At 32.5% G+C, this 19,427-nt stretch overlaps 1 protein-coding gene across 2 annotated transcripts; it reads left to right on the top strand.

Annotated features, from left to right (window-relative positions):
- The first annotated feature begins 3,339 nt into the window (after positions 1-3,339).
- LOC100782148 (uncharacterized) lies at positions 3,340-17,489 on the top strand. Of its 2 annotated transcripts, none has more exons than XM_041010129.1 (19): positions 3,340-3,673; positions 4,456-4,764; positions 5,102-5,296; positions 5,504-5,587; positions 6,890-6,949; positions 7,226-7,270; positions 8,145-8,350; positions 9,495-9,968; positions 10,695-10,821; positions 10,908-11,105; positions 11,241-11,330; positions 11,796-11,858; positions 13,752-13,826; positions 13,926-13,976; positions 14,367-14,447; positions 15,522-15,656; positions 15,857-15,964; positions 16,433-16,498; positions 16,613-17,365. In XM_041010129.1, the coding sequence occupies exons 2-19, from the start codon at positions 4,462-4,464 to the stop codon at positions 16,727-16,729; spliced, it is 2,478 nt and encodes an 825-aa protein (XP_040866063.1). In that variant the 5' UTR covers positions 3,340-3,673; positions 4,456-4,461; the 3' UTR covers positions 16,730-17,365. The 2 variants fall into 2 exon arrangements, with proteins under 2 accessions (XP_040866063.1, XP_003547503.1); XM_003547455.5 differs by having other exon boundaries at positions 3,345-3,673; positions 17,284-17,489.
- Positions 17,490-19,427: the final 1,938 nt, after the last annotated feature.

Raw genomic sequence — 19,427 nt, 5'->3', positions numbered from 1 at the left:
CACTCCTAAACAATGTTATTTAATCTTTTTTTAACAAATACATATATTAATATAATTGTGATATATACAAGCTACGTGTGGAAATGACGAGCATGAATTAGATGATAGGCCAAACTCCTTCCTTTGAAAGTGTTTCTCTAAATATTTTATGGGACAGAAGATCTGCGTCCGTTTGGTTCACTTAGCTACAAAACAGAGAAAGTTGAAATAACTAATAAGAAATAAATTCATATCTCTTAAGAATATGAATTGAATTGCTGCCAATATAAAAATTATTGTTAATAGATAATCTATAAATACATTTATAAGTATTCTTTTAAGTAATGAGAGATGTCCTAATTTTAACAAATCTTTGAAATCCAACTCATTTTAACTTCCCTTCAAAATAAAAATAGTACCATGCCTAAGATGATGAATCACCCTTTAAATAAATGGAACAAAGGAACAGTTATAAGTGTCACAGTAGTACGAAGGAAAGTGAGGCTTCTCCTAACATAACAAATTTGTTTCTGTTGATGTGTTCATGCAATCATGCATGCTGGGGAAAGATAACTCTACGTGGGCCATCATGAACAATTGAGCATCACGAGTAGAACAAGCTTGGCCACTCTCATCCTCTTCGTGTTACGTCATCTCTCTCATCTCTATCCAATTTTTGGTAGAGAACAAATTTAAGACAAAGAAACATTGCCCATGCCAAAAATTTGGACATTAATATTAAAGGTACATTTGCATAGGGTTCATAATGAATCAAGATCCTCTAGGGTAGCTAAAAGAGTTGAATATCATCCTTTATTTCTTTCAAATTATATTTTTTTTATAACTACAAACTTGACAACTTGTTTTTCAAAATTACTTGTGTTTAAAAAAATTATAACAGATAATTTATAATTATAATAATAAATGTATTCCATTATATTAAATGAGATTTTTAAAATTGGGGGAAAATATAAAGATACATATGAAAATCAATACACAATAATTTTTTTTTTATTAATATGGTATAAAAATTGAAAATTATATTCAAATTAAAAATTAAAATAATGTTAAAAATTATTTTATTTCAAATAATTATATTTTTTAATGTATTAATGTATTTTCATTGTGTCATTAATTTGGATTTTGGTAGAAGTGATGTTGTTACTACTCTTTTCATTATAAAATAATTATCGTCTAAGAAAAAAATTATCTCAAATAATTTTTATTTTACGTTTTTAATGTAATATTAATTATTATTTTTTCTTTTATATGCTTAAGGACTATTATTATGCTGCATTATTTTCAACAACGAAGATTAATAGTAATAAGATTAATTTAGGAAAATTGTTACCTGATCTCTAGTCTATTTATTAGTTTTTATTAGTATCTATAAAAAATCTAAGACAATAATTATGAAGAGACAGATGAATTATTAATTTTTAAATTGCCGGCCGGTTAAATTTCACCATAGTCATCTAAACAATTAGTTTATAAAAATACAAAATTTAGGAAATTAGAGCCTCAGGATTAAATTTAAAACTGCGTTTTATGCAGTTGGCGTTCCATTCAGTTTGCTTTCAATGAGATTAATTAAATAAGTAAAAAAGAAGAAAAAAAAAAAAAGATTTTTTCTTTGTCGAGCTTTGACCTTATATATGAATTATCAACGTCTGACCATATATATGATCAGATCTGATCTGGTGTGATGGAGTACTGGTACATCATATATCACAACAAAGTGAACCATTGACCCACATTTGATTCTTCATTTTAATATTGAATATTGATAACGTTTTTTTTTTTTTTCCGATTTACATGATGAATAAGATTAAGATCATTTAATAAATTAATTAAACAAATACTATGGCTTTTGGCTTATCCAAATTTGATGCAGATAGCATCTTCGTATAAGGTGCGTATACTGCATTCCAACCTAAGAAGGGCCTCTTAAGGGCCATCGTCTTAGGTTAATTAATTAATTTTTTCAATAACTAGGTTAATTAATTAATAATTAGTTACGTGATAATAATATTTGATTGATATATAGTTATTGACAATTGGCGTTGTCTTAAAAAAAACAGGACAATAGGAATCTTCATTATATTTGCAAGCAGTTCATTAATTTCATCATTCTGCACTGCAGTACTGGCATTCCTTCCATGTCAAATCGTCGAGGGACTTCTCATATTAAAAAATATTGAATTTTAAAAATAACGGACAAATTAAAATGCTTTAAACTGTTCATCCAATCGAAATTATTTATAAACCGATTGATTTAAATTGAATTTTAAGTTTTTCTTAAAAAATTGACTTAAAGTGACCCGTTCAAATTTAATTAGATTTGATCGTCAAATCTAACCTAAATCATCCTGTATACATTTTTATTATGATTGAATAATTATGTAAAAGAAAATTATATTATAAGTGTATAATATTTTTTTTATATTTTATATGTTAAAAAATTATATATTTGAAATTTCAATTATATTATAATTTATATATTTAAGTATTTATTTATTATTAATTTTAATTATATAAAATAAATATTTGTTCTGTAGGGTAAAATACTAGTTATATGTTGTTGGTATATTTTTGAAAGAGTCAAAAAAATTGTCAGTATTGGTGTTCGACACATTAATCCCTTAATCAAAGTTTACATTCGACCTCAGGCCTAAGCATAAAGTTATATTTGAATATATAATTATTTCAAATCAGAATATATAATTATTCAAATTACCACAATTATTATATTTAAATAATTCAATGAATTAAAAATATAAAAAGTTTCTCTAAAATTTTCTTGCTTAATTGCATAAAATGTCCCTAAAATTTTATTATAATAAAAAAATTAAAATAATCTTAATTACCTTAATTAAAACATATACTAATAATTACTTTAATTATTTCAAATTAGAAAATATACTTATTCTAATTACCTTAATTACTATATTTATATAAAAAATTTAAAACCATCTTAATAACGTTAACTAAAACATATACCTGAGTTAATAACAATTGATTAAATTATTTCAAATTAGAAAATGATTCTGATTACCTTAATTACTATGTAGAATTAACAAATAAAGAATAAAATCTCTAAAAATGAACAATTTAATTGCATAAATTTTTTCTCTCAAACTTATTTACTTTTGTTATTATTATAAAGATAAAGATAAAAATATTCCTAATCATACCATAAGATTATTGACTTCTCCATGCTATTCACTTTAGTTTAATTATATAATATTTTCATTATTCTCCTAAAATATTTTCCTGATATTTGTTTGTTTTTATTTTATACATCTAATAGAATAGCCGTTTCGTTTCGACGCGCACGAAGCTTCTTCTACTTCCACTGCACCACATTCGTTCATTCAATTTTAATTTTATTTTATTTTTTTACCCTAATTACTATCGCCAACCCCTTTTTTCTTCTTCTTCTTCCTTCTTTCAATTTCAATTGCATGGACCATTTCCCATTCTAACATATACAATTTTTCTTTAATATTTTCTCGTCCCTGAGGCAGAGAAAAAAAATCTACCTGAAGAAGTTGATGAATTAATTAATCTTAAATGTTACTTCTCTTTCTCTTTCTCTTTCCAACATCAACCCCTTCCTTTATCTCTGCCTCAATCCTCCCTCTCTCTTTCTCTCTTTTATATTCTATTGTTTCCTTTATTCCGCTATTTCCTGGTAAGCTTTTTTTTGGTGGGTTTTCCGATTTCAGCTTTGTGTTTGTTCAATTCAATCTTATTTTTTTCATCTTCTACCCTGCTCTGTTTTGTTTTCCTTTTTCATAACTTTATTTTTTGTTCGTGGTGCTTGAATTCTATTAGTTTTTGTTTTGATATTTTTTCTGTAAATTATTCAATTTGTGCATCGGGTTTTCACCCTCTTTGTGTTTTTTTTTTTTTTAGTTTGTGTTAACAGACAGAGTAAAACATGAAACAGAAGATAGTAACTGGTGTAGCTTTGAAGAAGCTATGAGTTTGGAATCGGATAGCATGTGTTATTACTTATTAGTACTAAAATGGATTTTTTTTCTATAAATATTTTAATACTTAAGCTTGTTTCTTGAAGGCAAGTTATATGTGGAAGCTTTTAATGAAATGATGCGATTGTAGGTTCATCGTTCGATTTGCTTTATTGCTAACGATTATAGTTTGCTGATGACAGTTTTGAAGAGCTCAAGATCATGTATTTTAGGGTGTGAGCTGTCATGTTTAATGAATAAAATTGAAGTTCTACTTGAAAAAGACTTGTTTTTCAAGCATATGAATAATCAGTTTTTGGTGATTTGTTGGTATATTTGGTCATAGCTGTCACTATTATATGTTGGCTTGCATGATAATCAAGCATTCACATTTTAGAATGGATATGAAATTTATTGTAGCTTTAATTTGAGTGATACTTTGTTTGAATTGATCTTGCTTCTGTGAGTTTTACGTATCTAAATCATTGTTATGTTTATGAAGGAACAAATGGCTGGAGTGACAAAGGAGGACGAGTCGGGTAGTCCTAGTTGGGGTGCTTCATTTTTTACACAGACAACAGAGGATGTGGCTAGAGCTGTTGCTGCTGCAATGAATTCTCCGAGGCCATCTGTGGTATATTCATCGAAAAATGATCATGGTGGAAGCCAACTTCAAAAGCTACAGTATCAAGTTACGAAAATGATAAAAGGATTTTCTCGCCCTACAGAAGTTAAATATACAAATTACAATCCAGAAATCTTGACAACTCAGAAGCGTCAATGGGCTGCAAACTTTCAGTTACAGTACATGGTAAAACTAAAATCTGCTTATTCAATACATGAGAAGTGAGAACTAGATGTTTGTTATACTCTCTTTAGTATAAACTATAAAGAAATTTAAGTTGGTTGATACTGTTGGATTTTTGGTCCTTGGTATTGAATTTTTTTTTTCCCCTGTTCTTACTTTAGCTGTTTCCCCTTTCACCTTAAACATCAAAGCTACTCATGTTTGTTCTTGCTACATGTCATTTTCAGTGTTTAGTTTTGTGCCTTTTCTTTTAGACTCAGCACTAAAACTCATACTATTTTGTCCTTGGAATTGGATTGTTCTCAGACACTGATACATTCCCTCATATTTGATTTCACAGGACCATAAATCTTGGAAGGAGCCGACAAGGCTGTTTGAAAGCATGGTGGTTGTTGGACTTCATCCTAATTGTGATATTCAGGCACTGCAAAGGCAATATTTTTTAAGAAAGTCTGAAGGCCCTGGTAAATTGAGAAGTGCACTTGGTTATCAGAATCAATCCCGTGTGGAAGCGGAACCCAATTTAGAACCTCAGGTTTTTATCATTGGTTGCACAGATTGAATTACTACTACTATTGTGATAATTATTCTTACTGCCTCTTGTCCTAGTACTGTTTTTTTTCTTTTTTACAACAGTATTATTGCTGTGTCCACTACAACTTTCATTGGCTTCCGTTTCGAATATTAGTTATGTGTCAACATCTATCGGTTTAATGAAAAGTTTACTTTTTTTTTTTTCCAGGTTTTATTTGTTTACCCTCCAGAAAAACAGATGCCTCTTAAAGACAAGGATCTTCTCTCTTTCTGCTTCCCTGGAGGCTTGGAGGTTAGGTGTATGCACAATGAACTTCTAATTTCCCCCCTATCCATTTTATGTCATTACTATTACTATCATCATCACTATCATTATCAATAGTATTTTCAGATAAATATTGAGAACTGATTACGTCTAGCATTGGGGAATTATCTTGGCAATTAAAGGAAAGAGTTGTAGCTTTTTGATAGATATTTCTCCCCCCATTTTGATATTATGGAAAAGGCACTGGTATTTTCTTTTTGTTTTTATGGACCTCTAGCATTAGCGTATTGTTTGACAAACAAAAAAGGTTAGGGAAAGTTGTAGCTTTTTGAGTGATATTTCCCCCCTCAAATTGATCTTATGTTTTTTTTTTTTTTCAGCAAAAATAGTAATTATATTAATTGAGTACCAGGGGTACTAAAAGATACAATATAATAATCAGTGTTAGGCTCGAGATTAAAATAGATGTCTGAATCAGTAACTGATAACGAGTTACATGCTACATCCGTATGCTTAAATAAAAATTCTATACATGACTGCTGGAAAAAGCTGCACTAATATTAGAAGACCAGTGATCTTATGTAAAAGAGCTTTTAATTCATATAAAGGTTTCAAACCTTATCTTCCTGGGTCTGTCTGTCTTTTGTGCTATTTTCTTTTGTTTTTAAGGAGTTTGAATTTACTGATGTTGTTATTTTGAAAACAAAGAACATAATTAATGCCATCTGAAGAGGCAAGGATGGGGTGGGATAGGATAAATAAGGCTCGACACTTGATTCCCATGAAAGCCTAAAAGACTAAGCACCGCTTGGATAATCAGCTTAATTAAGGTCTTAAAGAATAAGTACTTATTCTGTAAGAAGCATTTATGTATAAGTTGTTTCTATAATCAAAGGGGGAAGTAAGGTCAAACTGTTTTATATAAGTTGTAAGTTGTTTTCATAAGCTGTCCTGGAGAGTTCATTGAAAAAATCTGAAAACAGCTTATGAACGTATCATAAGCTATTTGCATAAGCTCTCCCAAACACTTAAACAACTACTTGTGTCATAAGCCCAAATAAGCTGTAAATAAGCTCTTTCAAATGGGGCCAAAGAGAACATCATTGTTATCAAATAAACACTTAAATAGATTAGGTATTCACAGTATCTGGAAACAAAAAGCATCTTGATAAATCAGAGTGATCAATATTACTTTGAATTTAAATTTTTGCATCAATTATTCAAATACTGAAAAATATGTACAGTGAGTAAATAGATTTATTTGTTTTCATGCCAATAACTTATGTGGAGCTTATATAGGTTTTTCTTTTACCTGGATCTGATTTTTAGGTTAATGCTGTTGAGAGAACCCCTTCCATGAGTGAGTTGAATGAAATTCTATTTGGGCAGGTATTTATGATATATTTTGCTTCCATTAATATTATGCATTATGCAAACTCTCTTTTTTAATATGAAATTATTTTGCCTTCCCCTTTTAATTATTTGACCATTAGTAACAGACTGTCTGAAGTCATATATCTCCTTGTCAATCTGGTTACTTTGCATCTACAACTTCATTGTATACAGACCCAGTGTATTAGATGACCAATTTATACGATGAAGTTGGAGGGTGTCCAAGTTTTTAAACACTGATGCTTAACTGTGTTTGTATATTGATTTATGCAGGAACACCTTAAACAAAGGGATCTGTCTTTTGTATTTAGGCTACAGGTAACTTTAGTGATCGAATTGTTACATTGATTCAACTTCCTTATATTTTCTGATACTAATGTTCTCTTTCTTCCTTACATCTATCTTTTCTTATATATTCTAAGGATGAAAATTGGATTACAGTAAACTTTTTAGAAATGTATTTTGGAACTATATATTTCATAACAGAAATATACTATTCATCTATCTTTTCATTTTTATTTTTCCATCCAATGTATCTTTCTAAATTATTCTTAGCAATTAGCAAATGTTATTTGAAAATTACTGAAACGGAGTTACTGTTTAGGATTATTTAACCATTCAATTGTATAACACTATTCAGAGTGGTTAATGAGTAACAGTAACTTGTTCCTAAGGTGCAAATATTTTAATCAAGAATTCCTTTTTACCATTTGAAGAGGTTTATGGCTGGACCAACATTAGTTTGGATTCTTTTGCAGATGTTTTTGGACCTTAATTTACTTCAGTTATCATTTTTAAGTTTTGAGGTTTACCTCTTGTGGTGCATAAAAGGCTTATATACTCTCATTCAAGCTCAGAAACTGCTTCTAGTTGCATGTGCTAAGCATATATATGTTTTATGCCATTCTAAAATTAACTTCAAATTTCCCTGAGTTCTGAAGGAAAACATTTTTTGTCAGCCTTGTGATTTTCTATATCCCTTCAAACTTCCTTTTCTTTCCAAAATCACCTACGAAGTAAACAGTGTCTTAAGGACCTGTTGATTAGTCATTTGTTTAGTTGATCCTTAAGTTTGAATACTTAATAGCTTCACCTTTAATCGTAAGTCTCCCTTATTGTTTTAACTTTTTATATTGTACTCATTCCTATACTCACAATGCTACTTTCTTTTGGGCTTTTTATAATGCCACAGGGTGCTGATAATTCAACACTTTACGGGTGCTGTGTCTTAGTTGAAGAGTTAGTGCAAAAACCCTCTGGATTTCTCTCCTTGATTTCTGATAAGCAGGCGACTTATTCTCCTTTGAAACGCCAACGCCATATATTAACCACACAGAGATGTTACTGCATTCTCTCAAGGCTCCCATTTTTTGAATTGCACTTTGGTGTATTGAATAGGTAGGTATTCATAACAATCCTGAGTTCCCTCCCCTATGAGGGTGAGATGTTGATGATATATGCTATATCTTGTCATTTATTGTATTAATTTTTGGAAGGATGGTTCTGTTAGTATTAACAAGTGATCTGTTGTGTCTTGTATGCACCAAAAGTGTGTCAAGTAACTACTACTCATCTGCTGTGGGTTTATAGGATTAATGTGTAGTACTTTCTGAAACATAGATGTGCTAGACTACTAGTATTTTGTATGTTTTGTGAAATTGACTTGTTAGTGTGATTGCGATATTAGTAATACGAACATTTTTTAAGTTTCAAATGGAGACATAAAATGAATATTTGCATTTCTTAAATTAATGAACTATGGAAGTTAAAAGGCATGCAATAAGCAATGTTTAATAGCAAGGGATTCATGTACTCAGGCTAAACATCCACACCCTGACGTAGGTTGCTGGAGGAGAAAAAGCCGGTTTTATTGATGTCCAAATATTAAGTGGAGCAAATAATATATTGGCTGAAAGTAATTGGAAATGGTTCAATTTTTGCGGGAGCTAAGATGTAGTTTGTTGTAGCATAAATTTGGCTTGTGCATAAAGGAGTTAACTTTACTATTGTACATAGGTGAACAAACTTTTAAACTTGTCTGTTGTACATAGGAAAATATTAAGTGGTTCATTTGTCCCTCGGCTTTAGATTTCTATGCTTGTGACTATTTTTATTACCTCTTGCAGGGCCTTCTCCAATAAACTTAATAGTTATATTTGAAAGATAAAGTGAAATATTTTCCACCATTTAGATTCTTAGTGTCATAAAAAAGGATAGATCAAGACTTGAAAAAAATTGGTAGACACCATTAAGAATGCCATTGTTTTTGATAGAGCCCAATGGAATTGATTGATCCATGTAACAAACTCCACCTCATGGGATAAGGCTTGTTTGTTGTTGCTTTAGCTTTTTGTAGCTTACATGATGGCATGTTGTTTGTTATCTGGTATTTGGTAAAATTATTTGAACTCTGCATATTATATTCTCACATTTATTGTTATTTGTGATACTTAGAATGTTAGAATTGTTTGCCATCTAACCTGACCATGTATGCTATAATGTTATGGTTTTTGCTTGACTTATTGTGCTGATAACATTGTAGCATCTTCATGCAAGAACGGCTAGAGCGGTTGACGAGAATTGGTGGAGATTTAAATTTAGAATATGCTGAAGATAGCTGCGAGGAAGAAAATTTGGAGGAAAAATCTGAGTGCATGTTGGTGAATGATAGATTAGAAGATAGACATGATGACAATCCAATGATTTCTCAATCAAGCCTAAGAAATTCCTCACCTGAAAACATTGAGAATGATAGTAATTATCCCAAGAAACAAATGGTTAACGGGGATCTGCATACCTTTAAGGAGAGAGTCAATGATGACAATGCTGTGCCTAGTGATCCTGAAACTGATAGAAAAACTGTCAGAGAAGAATCTGGCCCTACCAATGCTGAAGAAAGCGATTTGTATGGAGATGCTTTTGTAACAAACAAACAGTCTGAAGATAGGCGTTTACCAAATGCCATTCTACCACTCCTGCGCTATTGCCAGTATGAAAGCTCTGAATCTTCTTGCAGGTACAAGACATTGATTGTCCAGTTCATTTAGTCTGTATTTATGCTAACAAACATTATGTAATGGAGGTTACTGTGCTTTCACATGGATGTGTTTTCTTTTGTGGTCAGATCTGAAAGTACTACTAATAAAAAAATTTGTACAAGTGTCATATGATGTACTTTAATTCTTTATAGGTCCAAATATAAAGTCCAGTACATTTATTCCTTGACATCATTTGACAGCAGATATGTTGGTGGATTTTGATTTATGGAAGGTGGGAGTCATAAAGTTGTATTTATTAGTTTTACTTTATGTTCCCTGGTGTATTCTTGTGCATGCTACATGAAATGAGTTGATGTGGAATAATGTAGAGACATAGAATGAGTCACAGTAGCTACCCGTTGTGTTTCTAACTTTGTATCTGCTGTGGTTTCTTTTTCTTTTTGAGGTTGCTTTCTGCACATAGAATTCCTATTTTTCTTTCACATTACTTCTTTCTTTCTAATAAATTATCCATACTTATCGAAACAAACCCTGATGAATTTACAGTTATCTTTTAGAGTGACTGTGCTTTATGGTATATTATATATTTATATTATATTTTTGTCCATTTCTTCCAAGTGGTTATATTAAACATATGGTCTGTTTTATGCTGTTTTCAAGGTTTACCTTGTGAAGGACATTTTAGGCATTATTTATTGTTCATTTCTTATAAATGATGCATCTTAAACATTTGCTTCATGCAGTTTTCAGGGTTCTCCTTGTGATGACAGAAATTTTAGGAGTGATGCTGATGATACTGAGACAGAAGATGCTTCATTCTCTGGCCAAGAGGATTTAAATGACCTACAGGATATTCTTGAATGGGCGAAGGTTTGTAAGTTAAATGCACCTTGTGCTGTTATTGTCTGGATTGTGTGTTGATATTTACAGCTGATGTTATTTTTATCAATTTTCAGGCAAATAACTGTGGACCATTACAGATTATAAGTGAGTATTATCGCTTAACTTGCCCTGCAAGGGGCTCAGCACTTAGGTTTCATCCTTTGGAACACCTGCATCCCTTGGAATATCACAGACCAGATGAGACAATTCTACATCTTGCTGGTTCAACTGTTGACTTGAAATCTTGCAGTACGGGTCTGGAATTTGCAGAGGTATGTTACATTAATTATGATTGGATTAGATTGCTTTTTCTCCCCTTAAGTTTTAGGATGTGTGTCTTCTGGGTTGTATCATGTTTGATGATCATATGCTCATAAAAATACTTATTTTTTGTTTGTTCCTGTCAGGCACATAATTCTCTTTTGGCTGAGGAGGAGGCAACTGCATTATCTATATGGGCTGTAGCTTGCATGTGTGGTACCTTGAGGCTTGAAAATGTAATATCTGTTTTAACTTGTGATTTTCTTTCTAGAATCTATGTTCTTATGCCAAATATCTCAAGAATGTTGGAATGACTTAATGTGTCAGCTATTCACAAGAACCATGTAAAGAATATAAAGGAAAACCATTTTGGAAAAACTGATTTGTCCTTTGTGCCATTTTCATTAAATAGTCAGCAGCTTTAAAAAGGAGGGATTATTACAACTAATTTGTAGGAAAGGAAATCAATTCCTAACATTGGGATCTATACATGATAATAACATGACACAGTTGCAAACAGTTAAAAGACATGATTAAATAAGTATGACAGCCTAGATTGCAGTAACATAATGCTTATCCATTTGAGCCTTGGAGTTGAAATGTAGTGATCTGAGTATAGCAGTTTCATATCGTTTGTCCAGGACTTTTACAGCTACAATCACATGTTGGTTTGAATGGTTGTATGTCTATTCTGTCTGCAGGTGTTGGCATTCTTTGCTGGAGCTCTACTGGAGAAGCAGATTGTTTTTGTCTGTTCTAATTTGGTATGTCTTGTGCCTCAAATTAAGTTAGTAATGATATTGTGAATATTATTAATTTTCTCTACTCAATTTTTATAACAGTGTTTTACTGTAATGTTGTGTGTCAAGGATGACCACATCTCATCTTTATTTATAATGGAGAAATCAGAATCAGTATTGATTACATATTAATCAATTACTGATTATTAGGTAATTACATATCAATCAGAATCATAAGTTTTTAAGTAATAATAAATACAAGATAATGTAATCTAACACTTCCCCTCAAGCTCAAGCATATATGTCATGAATTGAGCTTGTTAAAAATGTGGTCAACCCGATAGAAACTAAAGGTGGTTCGCTGGAGATGCGTCACACGCCAGGGCCCTGCGTGGGTTCATGTGCAGCAGTGTTTTGAGTTGGCTGTGCACGTATACGGCATGGCAGTCTTCAACGGTGATGATGGGCATTGTTCACCTATGAAAAAGACAGAAATGTCTACCAGAGATGCCTTTTTGGTGGAGGGAGAGAAGACCAGTGTGACGCTGGCTGGAGATGCGTCATGCGTCGTGTGCGTGAACTTCACACGCTAGGGCTCTTCATGGGGTTGCATGCGGAGATGGTTGGAGTTGCTGTGCATGTGGACGACGTGGTGGTCTTTGGTGATTGGTGACAGTGGTCGAAGGTGAGTTTCGATGAAAAGGCATTGGGAAATCTGCCAAATAAGGGCAGAGCATCCTTGCGGGACTGTTCACCACTAAGAGGGGAAGAGTGAAAAAGAAAAACAAAGAACCATCAAAGCAACACGCAGAACAACTCCGATGATGGCGAAACTATAGGGTTAGGATCGTTCATGGTGGGTGACCTCGTTGCTGGAAGCACGGCCAGAACGGAGGCTGCACGTGCCGGAGACGTGTCTAGCGCAGAAGTTGTTTGGCGCGTCTTTATGATGTGCGTGAGGGAGCGTCGGTGGTTCGTTCACAATGCTGTAAACAGCTCCTTGTAGATCGGCGAAAGGTTCTTCAAATGGTGGGGTTGCCGGTCGGAAAGGTCGCCAGAAAAGTGATGATGGCCGGAAAGTCATCGGAGCAGGAGAAAGGGTCGTCGGAAGAAGGGCAGTGAGCAAAAGGGCTCACCGGAATGCGGAAACAAGTCACTGGAAGAAGGGCATCGGAGCACGATTTTCATTATTCCTCTATCAAGAATAACCTAAGCTCTGATACAATATAACATTGTTGTCCTGTAATGTCAAGGATGACCACTTCTCATCTTTATTTATAATGGAGAAATCAGAATCAGTATTGATTACATATCAATCAATTGCTGATTATTAGGTAATTACATATCAATCAGAATCATAATTCATAAGTTTCTATGTAATAATAAATACAAGATAATGTGAAGATAAATGTAATCTTAACAATTTTTATATTGAGGCTTAAGTTATTTGAGTCATTGGTTGGACACTTACACATGCTTTTTTCCTTCAGATTTATTGTTATTCCTTCCTTACTGCCCCCTGCTCTATTAGGAACAGTAGTGATTATATTTGTATTTTCGTGTCTTTCCCTTGCTCTATTAGGAATGGAAGTACTTGAATTTGAATTTTGATGTTCACTTTGGTCTTGCTGACGTGCTCAAACATATTTGATCAGCCATTTTGCTACTTATTTGTATTTTGTAATGTACAGCACCAGAAGTTGTGTTAATTGTTTTAGATCTTGCAAATGCACATATTATTGTCTTTTTACAGATGGATTACATTCACGATGAAATATTCATGGCTATACTGTGCTTTTGACCCAATCATTGATTTGTTGATTTGGAGAATTTAATTGTCAGAAATTAGCATCTCACTTGTATTGTTGATATTTAATCATAGCCTTAATGGAAACATTTTGCTTCTTTCATGATCAGGGAATCCTATCTGCTTCAGTTTTATCAGTTATTCCACTAATCCGGCCCTACCAATGGCAAAGCTTGCTTATGCCGGTTTGGTTTCTCTCTTTTCAGATTAAAATCAATATTAATTTTCTTAATTTTTAACATCACTTCTCCACCTTAGTATTTGATAAGAGCATACTCTTCCAGGTTTTACCAAATGGCATGCTCGAGTTTCTAGATGCACCTGTCCCCTACATAGTGAGTATTCTAGACCTGCTTTACTATCAAGAGTAATATCTGCTTTATGTCAGAAAATGATTACCTTCGCATAGCGAAGAGCCTCTGGGCAATGGGGTACGAAGTTTTTTTATTTATTTGGAATTTGGATTTATCTGTTCTTTTAGATCCATGTTCAGGGCTTGCTCTTGTACACGCCCCATTATTATTACTTAGATAATGAAATTGAATATAGTGTGTTGGAGTTTGTAAAGCCCATTTAATAGTATCTTTCACAAATTGGAACATTAATATTAGAGTGGCCACTGTAGTGTTTAGTTCTAAATTTGTTGTCAACTGTTTTTTATCTTGGTCTTTTCTATTGATTATATGATCTATGAGATCTAACTTACTACAAAATTGATACTCTAGGTTGGCATCAAGAACAAGACCAATGAAGTTCAGTCAAAGTTAACTAATAATGTTATCCTGATTGACGCCAACAGAAACCAGGTTTTTTTTTCTTTTTCTGTTCTCCAACGTCATAAATCGTAGTCTCCACCCCCTTCCCCTACAATATTGTATTTATTGAGGAATAATTTGCATGACTAATCTCTCCTCTTATCTTGCATAATTCATGGTTGAAAATGAAGGAAACATTACTACACTTTGTTCAATTCATACTGCTTGATTATTATCATTTGCTTGTGACATACATTCACAGTTTCATATTCTGTGTTCCTTAAAAATTATCTGTTATCAAATTGGCAGCTATTTCTTTTTTTGGTAAGAAAGTGCTCAAATTGCTTATATATAATTAAGGCTTATAATTTGCTGAATTTTGTGAATATCAATGTGGACTAGGAGCTTATTTTCTTTTAGTTGTGTGGTAGATTGATGGAATTTGGCCTTGGCAACATTCAATTTTACTAATTTGATACCTAAACTTGTTGGAATTGTGATTGTTCCTTTTCCTTTGATTGAAGTGTATTAACAGATGCCTATTTTAACTTTGGCAATGTATTTTGGCCTCAAATGTGTAATATGTTTCTTTTCATTGGTCATGTGATTGTTTCTTGCCTATTTTAACTTGTTGGAATTGTGTTTGTTCCATCTCTACGAATTTTTAACATTTAAAGGGCAAATATAACCACAGCCAGAATTACATTTTACTAATTTACACCCTTAAATTTGGACATTAATGCAATTAATTTAAAGCATTTCAGCAGCTTACTAAACTCACAAATCTTATGATCCCATTAAAGCTTCTTCAGTTTAAGTCTTTTTAAAGTCAGTCCCCATACCAAATTGAGAAGTTAGATTTTTATTTTTTTTATATCTTCGAGCTTATGATTTTTTTGCTCTTGCACTCGATGTGACAACAGTTCAACAAATTGTTTTATCTGACTAGATATTGTTTCTTAAGTCAAAATGATAAAGTAACGTCTATGGATGATATATTGTGGGTTTGTGTGAGTGCAGACTTCCTTCAATATTGCCCTGAAAATGATTGGGGCTTAGCTTCTCAATTTTTGCTTTTTATATTGTCATATTCTAACTTCTATTATAATTTATTTTCCACAATAGGTGAAGTCATCAACAGTACCTCAACTGCCAAGGCAGAAAGAGTTAATGTCTTCTTTACGTCCTTATCATGAAACTCTTGTGGGAGAAAGTTACTTGGGTAGGAGAAGGCCAGTGTATGAATGCACGGAAGTGCAGGTGTGCTTCCCTTATGCATCATTTCGCCATTATACATTATGCTCCCCTATGTATCTCTCCTTTTGCTTAATAGCTCATCATTATATTGTGGTTTAAAAAAATTCAAGTAGTTTGTGATAGATTTGTAGAATATTTCCATGTCATATTGTTAACAACCATGTCACCATAATATATCGTCATCGTGTGTTGTTTTCCCGCAGACAGAAGCTGCTAAGGGTTTTTTATCGGTGTTAAGGTCTTATTTGGATTCTCTTTGCTATAACATTCGTTCTCATACAATAACCAATGTACAATCCAATGATGATAAGGTCTGTGTTTTTGTCTTAACAGCAAACTGCATTACATTTTTATTTGTTATCTATTACATTTAACTGTAATTCTCAACATATTCAAAGAACCTACTACTTGGACTTCATTTTATTGAAAAGGAAAATATTGTATAGTTAATCCCTTTATATAGTGGTTAGTTTTTAATGATCAATTGATTTTTTTTTTCTGGAGGGGGGCGGGGGGTAAACTGTAAAGGTACATTTATAATTTTTCCCGTGACATGGTACATGAGCTAGACAAGTTTAAATAGTTTGACTATGCTCAACTTTTACCGCCGTTTTCTTTGTCTCTATGCAAATTCTTTTTCATTGAGATGAAGATGATCATATTCTTAAGTTCAATAAGCAGAATTGTGATAGTAATTGAATAATTGTAATTCTTATGCGTGTTGTCATATGCAAATATTCTAGTTAATAATTTAAAGATATGATTGCTTGTACCTTCAGGTATCCTTGCTTTTGAAGGAGAGTTTCATTGACTCGTTTCCTTATCGTGATCGGCCTTTCATGAAGGTTTGACTTATGAACTTTACATCATGATTTATGCTAATTATGTAAAAACTATCTTTATTTACTTTCTGGTTTTAAATGATCTGAACTGATTTACAAAAATATTTGATTTCCCAGTTGTTGAGCCCAATTCCAAATCTATATTTGTGTGAATATCATTGGAACTTATTGATTGTCATCTTGGAATCACACCTAGGGCACTGTGTAAGCAGTTTCTTGCGGCAGTTTTTCTAGCTTAATTGACAAGACGAAGATAACTTGTCAAAATTGTGTTAAGGTGGTTTACACAATACAGACTTTTTGAAATCTCCTTATTGAACCTGTTTGTGGGATATCTATGTATCTATTTATATATAACCAATGACAAGCTCTTGTCTATTGGCATCAGGCCAAGCAGGAGTGTTGAAGGTTTCACTAAAATCTTGAGTTTTACCATGTGTCCATGGAGTGTCTTGTACTACTTTCTTAGCTGGATTCCATGTAGTTCTTGCTTGGGGAATTGACTTGTTCTACCGTTTAGTAAACGGACGTGATTGTTGAGTTCTCTACTGCATCCACCTGCATATTTGTGTGGGAAACCAAGTGAATGTGTATGATGAGCAGTAATTTATACGTATACTCGGATTAAATGTTTAGTACAGTACTTATTTGTCACCGTGATTAAATAATTTAGGCATGTTTATCTTATCTGTGCAATTTATTGACTCATTTCTATCTTTGCATAGCCTTTATGTTCTTAGGTATTATTACTAATGCGGATTTCTCCTTTGTTGTCTTGTGCTAAACAGCTTTTCGTGGATACACAGCTCTTCTCTGTTCATACAGATATTGTTCTCTCTTTCTTCCAAAAGGAATAGCGCTATTTGGGAATATTACTGCCTTGCAAAGCTTGAACGCAAGTTCAGTGCTGTATAATTTCTCTAAATTGTGTATGAGTTGAAATTTTCTCCCTTCATATAATGCAAAATTCCACCAGCTTAGGCTTGCTGCAAAACTTGTATATAATTAGTTAGATATATATTTAATCTTCACAAGTGCCTTTAAGTTTTCATTCTATGTAAGTGACATTTTTTTCATACACCAAAAGTAAAAGTTATGCTTTATTCTCTAAAGATACTGAGAAAGCTAACACCTGAATCCTCTGTTACGTCTCACTGAAACTTGATCTCGATATGACCTTAAGTACAATGGAGAACTTGCTAGCAGAAAAGCCAAGTACGTTTTATAAATCCTCTTTGGGAGGAATCATGGATATTCATCATAAAGATAAGACCAAGTGTACGCTCGAATATTTGTTATAATGTTCCTCCAACTGAAAGCAGCATGTTAATCAAATTTCATATTGGGTGCTTGTGTCAATAGCACTCTATGATCTTCTTGTGTTCATATGTGGAAAAATAATATATTTAATGAGAGTATTTGTGTTTGATTTTTCATCATGTGTAAAAAAATTTGAATCAACGGTAATTACACATTGTAAGTGAGATTGGTCTTTAAAATGTAAGGGTTGGAGAACACTTTTGGTTTATGACAAAGGACCAAAATATAGTAACCATAGTTTACGTTAGAGCACTTACACTAATGATAAGTGAATAGTTTATCACTTCAAATACTAGATTAACATTTATTATTGTTTCTCTTACATCATATCAAATAATTTACATTTTTCTCTTTTCTTTTGTCTCTAATTGTTAACTGGTATTTGCGTGTCCACCTATTATTTTTCTTTTGTTTCAGAGTCTTCTAATGTTTTGTTCATTAAAAAGTTGAGGGCAAGCCAAATATCATTAAAAGGTTGATTGTGTGCAACTTAAAAGCTCTACTGAATCAAAGGCAGTAAAAGCAAAGGTTTCGTGTTTGGTGATCCATGGCCACTAACAAATGGGTGGTAGCTAGCAGACATGGACATCTCTCTGGGTCCATAGTCCTTACTACAGAGAAGGAAACAAGCGTTTCGAGTGCTTCATGGTGTCTCTCACGGGGACCAAGTTTTATTAGATTTAACTACCTCACGCTGGTTTAGGTACTTTGCTCAGTTAACTGATATGACTTGACTGTTTCCTAACGGGAAAAAAACACATTGTTGAATGCACTCTTCACTAGAGATCTCTGACCTTGTCGTATTCATACATAGATTCTGAGGACGTGAAACCCCGTTTGTTGTATCATAGTATCTCTCAAGTTCTTTGACACGAAAAAGATTAAAAATGGAGCCAAGTACTTAAATGCTGGCCATAGCATTGTTGAAAATACACGTAAAGGCAAGTCCACCTCTTCATAAGATTTCTTTTCCCTCATTATTACTATATTTTTGGATTACCATATTTTTACCGAATATCTATTAATTTTATCGATGATTAGTTTCTCTTATAAAAAACCTAATATCTTTAGAGGAATTTTAATCATTTTTTTTTTCATTTACAAGATTCATTATTACTATATTTTATAAACATATATATAAGGAACAGTAAAAAGGATGGTTCGTTTCGAAATCTTTAAATGGACCATATTACTTCAAGCTATACTTTTATTTAACAAAATTCTTCTTTGAAAAAATGGTCATGCAGGGGGGTTTATTCTATATTTGTTGACATCGACAAGTTTTCAATCGTAGTAGAGTGGTAGAGTTTTAATGATCTTCAATTTGTAATTGCAAATATCGTTCCACTTGTCATTACAGAGATACAAATTGGTGGAAAATTGATGGTCTACTTGGCATTGCTATTCCAAGTTGGGGGAAATGATCACTATTCAACAAGCGTGAGCTGAGTGTACGACTGTGTGACATTGTGGTCCAAGTCCAAGATCTGACACTCTGCTCCATGATTCAAAGTCAGAATGATGTGAAAAATTAATATTGTGTGTCAAAAAACTAGTAGATGAAACAACCAAAATGTGAATTCTAAAAATATTTGAATAAGAGAAAAGAGTG

Source organism: Glycine max, chromosome 15 (genome assembly GCF_000004515.6).
Source record: "Glycine max cultivar Williams 82 chromosome 15, Glycine_max_v4.0, whole genome shotgun sequence".
Lineage (NCBI taxonomy): Eukaryota > Viridiplantae > Streptophyta > Magnoliopsida > Fabales > Fabaceae > Glycine > Glycine max.
The sequence above is the reverse complement of the archived record's forward strand: the minus strand, read 5'-3'. Positions and strand labels throughout refer to the sequence as shown.